This window comes from Gossypium arboreum, unplaced genomic scaffold (assembly GCF_025698485.1).
Source record: "Gossypium arboreum isolate Shixiya-1 unplaced genomic scaffold, ASM2569848v2 Contig00763, whole genome shotgun sequence".
NCBI lineage: Eukaryota > Viridiplantae > Streptophyta > Magnoliopsida > Malvales > Malvaceae > Gossypium > Gossypium arboreum.
The window spans coordinates 26,474-33,707 of NW_026440877.1; the positions used below are offsets into that span (position 1 = coordinate 26,474).

The 7,234-nt window shown below is 31.4% G+C and overlaps 1 protein-coding gene across 1 annotated transcript; it reads left to right on the forward strand.

Moving 5' to 3' along the window:
• Positions 1-253: 253 nt before the first annotated feature.
• On the forward strand, positions 254-638 carry LOC128279221 (serine carboxypeptidase 1-like; the record flags this gene model as incomplete). The annotated part of the gene is made up of 1 exon (XM_053025028.1): positions 254-638. A coding segment is annotated over exon 1 (385 nt), but the record flags the coding sequence as incomplete, so codon positions are not given.
• Between the last annotated feature and the right edge of the window lie 6,596 nt (positions 639-7,234).

Here is a 7,234-nt window from a genome sequence, read left to right on the forward strand (position 1 = left end):
AAAGTAATTTTTATTTATTAAAAGAAGGATCTACGACAATTTATCAACTTTGCTCATGATATATATATATATATATATATATATATATATATATATATATATATATAAATGGCTACATATATGAAACAACAATTGCATTATTAATCGCCAAATAGTTGTCTTAATCTTGACGTACGCCCTCTAAGCTATAAATAAGATTAGAATTTCTTACAGATTTCACCAATAACAATAAAGTCAAACAATAGAAAAAAAGATGAAAAGGGTGGCATATACATGGATGCTACTCTTCATGTGCCTTTTGGGGCATCTCATAATATATGGAGAAGCTAATGAGGCAGAAGCCCTTGATAACTTTCTCAAGTCCAGATTGTCAAAGAAACCATCTCCGGTGGTGCATTCTTGGGCATGGTTGAATGAGAAAACTGGGAATATTTATCCTAATTATATTCAGCCTCAAGATGGATCCATGGAGACTGATAAAATCGGTGCATTGCCTGGTCAACCTAATGGTGTTGATTTCAACCATTATTCAGGATATGTGACTGTTGATTCTAAGGCTGGTAGAGCACTTTTCTACTATTTTGTCGAGTCCCCCGACAACTCTTCCACAAATCCATTGGTTTTATGGCTCAATGGAGGTATGGTTATTGTCAATCATCAATCGTTACGGGTCATTGTGTATACTCTAATCATTCTTCATATTTGCATTTTACTTTTTAATGTTTCAATCACATGAAAATTCTTTAATTTTTCATCCGGTTTACATTAAATCCACCCAAAGAAAGAGCTAACACTGCTTAATTTGGATAGGCTTGGATTTTTTATTTCGATTTTTTTTAATTAAAAATAGTTTTACTTTAAATTTAATTATAAGAATTTATTTGATACAATGCCTAGAATTAAATACGCTTCAACGCGTTCGGACCCATGTTATCCTATTACCAAAAATGTCGATATCAACTAAGTTAAAACTGAATCAGCTAATTATAAGAATTTATCAATATTATTTTTAAAAAAATTAATTATAACATGATAATAGATTCAAGCCGACAAACTGAATTAAATTGAACTAAAAATAAGTCGGACAATTCAAACTTCAAAACTATTTTTTTGGAAAAGCGATCGACTTTATTTTTGGAAATGAAAACGAAAAATGGGAATCGCCACCAATCCTTTTTGATGAGGTGTGATCGGGTCACCTTAAATTAATCATTTTAATAAAAGTTAAGATTTACTAAAGCGATAATTTTTGGTCTGCGAAAATCAAAAATGAGTTCGGAGTCGATTACGTACGAGAAAGGATTAAGCGCCTCGTGGCCAAAAATTGGTACCTAGTTGGTTAATTAGTGTCTTAGTGTCGAAAATTTGAAAATTTGAAAGACTTTAAAATATGATCCCTCTTTTGTAAAAACACTTGAATGTTAAAGACCTTCTCTTCTGCAGTAATAAAATGTCACATCTAGTAAGTTAGAACACGACATCTCGAACTTTTGAGAATGAGCTTGCCTTTTATTTATTATTTAGGTAAACGAGAAAAATCGAAACCACAGTAAGTTAGGCACGATCCTCGAACTTCCAAACACCGAATATTGCCTTTATTTGCAAAAAGAAAATCTTATCTCGAGGTAACAAGATGTCATATCCGATAGTTAGGGCACAACACATCGTATTTTCGAGAATAAGCATTTTATTCAAAACTCGAATTGATTTTAAAATAATATTCCGTTATTTAGGTTAAATGAGAAAAATCGAAACCCAGTAAGTTAGGCACGATTTTCTCGAATTCCCAAATCTGAATATTGCTTTTTTAAAGAATTATTTTTTCGGTAAAGGTTAATATAACATAAATATAGAAAAAAAATTATGGTATTAACAAGCATAGTGGGATAATAATTAATATGTAATGTAAATAACAATAATAAGAATAGAATAAAGAAGTAAAACCAAGCAGGCAATGTAGAAAAGATGAGTAAAAATTAAATAATAAATAGACAAAAAATGATAGAAATAAAATAAAAAAGAAACCTAATAGTATATACATGAAATAGTGGAAAATAATAATAATACTTATAAAAATAATAACGTTAAAAATATTAATATTAACAATATTAATAAATACAATAGTAAAAGAGGATAATAGTAAACATAATGATAATAATAATACCAACAATAATAATGATAATAATTGTTGTAGGCCAATTTTGGCCCAAATACAATCAAATACCCACCCCAATTTCATCACCCACCTAAACTAACCCACTAACCCTAGCCCACCATCACCAAACATTTTCCAGCAAAGAAAAAAAAAAACACACCCTCAACCTTGGCCAACACTCTCCCATGTTGTCTGCCACCAGCCACTCCCACTCTCCTATGTTTTGCCACCAGCACCATCCACACCCCACCGTCCATGCCCATGCCCCGCAAACAAGCAAAAGCAGAAGCAAGAATAGAAAATAATAATAAAGTATGTAAAAATTAGGCTATATAAAGCCATCCAAACAACAAACGTAAAAGGGGGGGAAGGATGTACAAAAAAAATTTTTGTATCAAAAACAAAAGAAAAAAGAAAAACTTAGAAGGTGAACTTCAATTTTTTTCCTCTGTTATCTCAATCTTTCTATTTATCTTTGCTTTATTTTATTTTTTATTTCATTAACTTACTTTAAAACAAAAAGAATCAAGGAAGAAAAGAGTCTTACGGATCTACCGTGGCGCTCCCTCTCCGTTCGACACGGTGAACTGCCGGCGATGATGGGTGTTGAAACCTTAGTGAAGAAATGAGGAAGAGATAAAAAGGGGGTTTGAGAGCGTTTTCGGAAAAAATATATAAAGGTTAAAATGGTTTTAAATAAAAATTGAAAAGTCAAAAGGAAACGGCGCCACTAACATTTGTATGTTTCTTTTAGGATATTTGTTCCCTAGTCCCTCAACCTCTCCGATTCTTGCAATTTAGTGCTTTTACCTTTTTCCTATGATTTTGCAATTTGGCCACCTAATTCTCGAGGTTTTCAATTTAGCCCGTACAATCTGCGTCTTAATGATTGGGGATATTTCTTTGGTCCTCCCATGTTGCGCATATTGCAATCTGCCCTCTCCTCCTTATTTTCTTTTCAAATCGCCTTATAACTTTGTTTTAGTGTAGCACCCCAAACCCGCCCGAAGTTATGGCGGATCCGGCATGCCACATCAAAAGCGTAAAAAAAAAATTCCTTTCTAAGTCCGAAAAATCGTACTTGATGTTCAAAAGATTAATTCATTAAGGGTTAAAGTGAATGGAAGCTATGCACCGGTAGGAAACCGGAAAGAGGTGGTGAGTCCATCGGACTGCTATACCAAGCTCCTTCGGATCCAATCCTAGACATGCATACCGCCATTGCCACACCTTAATGTCATGGATATTTCTAGGAAAACCGATTTGATTAAGTCATTTTAGGAAAAGTGATTAATTTTGGAAAAATACTTTCATTGCGGAAGCTTTGCTTGTTGTCGTGTTATTTTGAAATCAACTGTTGTTTTTGAAAACGCACTAAAGCTATCCAGTTTCAACGATTAAATATAAGTATTACCTATCTTAGTAATACATATTAAAACCATCAAAAATAATTAAGCGGCCTTATTACATTTAAAAGCCCAAAAACTTCAAATGTAAATAAAAGGATGTCCGATTCACGGAAGAAAATCAAACTTTCGAGCGGGTGGCACTCAATTCCTCACAACTCCAAGCCCACTATGGTTGGGGATTTCTGCGTGGATGAAAATAAAAGGGTGAGTTTGGGGAAACTCGGTGTGTAAGGAAAACCCTTCAAAGCCCAAGTCACTCAAGCCTATTGGGCCTAAGCCCATTCAGTAACATGGTCTGGGCTAGGGCCCTTTCAGATTAAATAACGGGCCTTAGCCCTTAATCAGATAACGTATGGCCCATAGGCCCATTTCAAAATACATGCAACATCAATAACATATGCAAGCCCATTTGGGTAATGGTACTTGGGCGAGCCCTTTTGAGTTACAATAAACGGGCCTTAGCCCTTATTCAGATAACAAGATGGCCCATAGGCCCATTTCAAAATACATGCAACATCGTAAACATATGCAAGCCCATTTGGGAGACTACTCAACCCACCAACCACTACACTCCACCCGTACCAGCCATACACTCCATGTGGGAATAGCTCAACCCACCCCCCAACACTCCACATTCGACCTTACTGCTCGTTAAGATAGAATTGAGGCAAAGCCTCCGATCGTGGACAAGCCACTTTCAGTACTTCCTCCGTCAATATCCCGGTCCATGCATCGAGATAATAACATGGCATGCAGTAAATAACAACATCAAACATGCATTTAGGTCAATTTAACCCTAGGGTATTTCGATAATTCATCTACTAGGGTAAAGCGTAAATTTTCCACTTTTAAAGGTATTTCAGTAATTTATCTATTTTAGGGTTTTTCATGCATATTCCTACTTTTCACGTACTAACGAATCACGCATCGAGGGTTCTTACGAATTGGGTCCGTTGGCCCATCATTCCAATTTTGGCCCATTAAGCCCAAAAATATTGAGGCACGAAATCATGCACTTTGCAATCCAAATTTTGCAACTTACCAAAAACATTAATCGATTTACCTCACGAGCATTCGCATACGCAAATCTACAAAATACCGTTTTGACATTTGCTTTTGACTTTTGCCGATCTAGACTAAGAAAGAGGTGTTAGTTACACACTTTGCGACGATATGCTGACGAGATCCACACACGAACCGCCTACAATTGGATTACTAACACGTTAATCTAACTATTCAAATACGAACTACGTATTAATCCCTTACAATATTCGGTCAACCACACCTACAGATCATAGTAAGCTTATAAGAAATCAATAAGCAACTCATTAGCAAATTTTTGTCAATGTTTACTACATAATCATAATTTCATTGCAAGTTGTCTTTCTGAGCAACAGTCACTAAATCATTTATAACTGGAGCTACGAAACTCCAAATCAAGTGTCGTTAATTTTCCTTGAAAATAGACTCATATATCTTCTATCCATAAAATTTTCAGAATTTTTGGTTTAGCCAATCAATACCAGATTTTTCTCAAAGTTTCCCATGTTTCACTGTTTGACTAATCTGACCACTCTTCATTACGAATCAAATTTCTCATTGTACAGTATTCAAAATATGTTCTAGTTTATTTCATTTGAAACTAGACTCATTAATCTTTAATTACATAATTTATTCAGCTTCTAATTCATCTCCCACAATTTATGGTGATTTTCCAAAGTCACGTTACTGCTGCTGTCCCAAGCAGATTTATTACCAAATCACTCTTTCACACATACCTTGCATGCATGTTATTTAAACATGTATATCACCAATCAATCATCACATATCTGTGATTTTACTTAAGTATAATCTCCATTTCATCATTTTAAAGTACAACATGTTAGCTGATTTTTCCCTTTAACATCTAAGGCACATGCATGCTCATTTGTTTGGCTCAACTTCACCTATCTTCCATTTTTCATCAAAAGAACATGAAACAACAACCATTTCCTTCATTTTAATTCATGACTAAATGCTCACAACACAACTAAAAATCAAAATATACTTCAAGAGTTAAGGTAGAATCAAGAAGAACTCATGAACCTCAAAATAGAAGCAAGGTACCAAGAACTTACCTTCAATTTTCCTCCTCCTAATGACCGAATACTCAAGAGCTTTCTCCTCTCCTTTCTCTTCTCTAACTTTCAGCTATGATGAACAAAGATGGTCAAAACTTTGTTCTTTTTACCCCTTTTTCTTTTAATAAAACTTCATATTTCATCCATTTAATTCTTTAATACAAAAGACATGATATTCTTATCATGAAACATTTACCTAACCCATTATCACGGAATATTTACCTAATCCATTATCATGGAACATTTACCTAACCCATTATCAATTTGTATCAATTTGTACCATAAATTATGGATATCAAGTACTCATATTGTCTACAACAACATGATGGCTAGCCACTTCATGTAAAATGGAAGGTTTATCATGCAAATCCTCCTATTTTGCACTCCTATTTATTTGGCCACTTCAATTTAGCCTATAGCATTTTCAAACATTTTCACATAGGTCCTATTTCATAATTTCACTCACAAATGACAAAATCAAAGCATGAAATTTTGTCAACATTCACAGAATTCCCGAAAATTGGGGCGTTACATTTAGTTTAATTTTAGTCCTATTTTCGTTTTTTTTTTCGTTTTTTATCTAAATATCCTTGTTATTTTCATATTATTGATATTATTATTATTATTATTATTATTATTTATTAGTATTATTATTATTATTATTATTATTATTATTATTATTATTAGTATTATTATTATTATTATTATGTGCTTTTGTTATATGCGTATATATATATGTATTTGTATTAGGTTTTTATTTATTTTAATATTTTTAATGCTATACTTGCCTTTATATTTCAACATTATTATTATTATTATTATCACCAATGTTTATATATGTTTTACGTATATATGTATATATATATTTACGTATAGGCTTATTTTTTACTTTACTTCAATATCTTTATTGTTTTGTTTTTGTGTTTCAATATTGTTATTATATTTATTATTATTATCATTATAATAGTGTATAGATTTATATATATAGTATTTTTGTTATGTTACATTGTTGTTTTTTTTGTATTTTAATACCATTACTATTATAATCATTAACCGTAGTATATGTTTTGTTATATACATATATATTTTATATATTATGTATATTATTATTTTATTATACATATTACGTATATATTAAATATCGTACTATTCATGTATTATATCATATATGCACATATCTTTAATATATATATATATAAGTATATCTTTATGTAATATTAGTATTATTATTAATATTAATATGTTTTAACATCATAATTATATGTGATATATTATGTAAAATGTTTTAATATTATATTATATATATGCTTTATATATATTATGAATATGTATTTTCAATATTATTAGTTAAATTTTTGTATATATTACCCTATGTACATATTTTAATAATACAAGTTACATATACCTATTTACTATCTTATGTATATACTTCAAACACTATATATAGTATATTTCTAACACTATTACTATTTATATATACATATATATATATATATATTTTATATATACTCTTAATTATCTTTATATGTATATTCATCGTGTTCTCATTG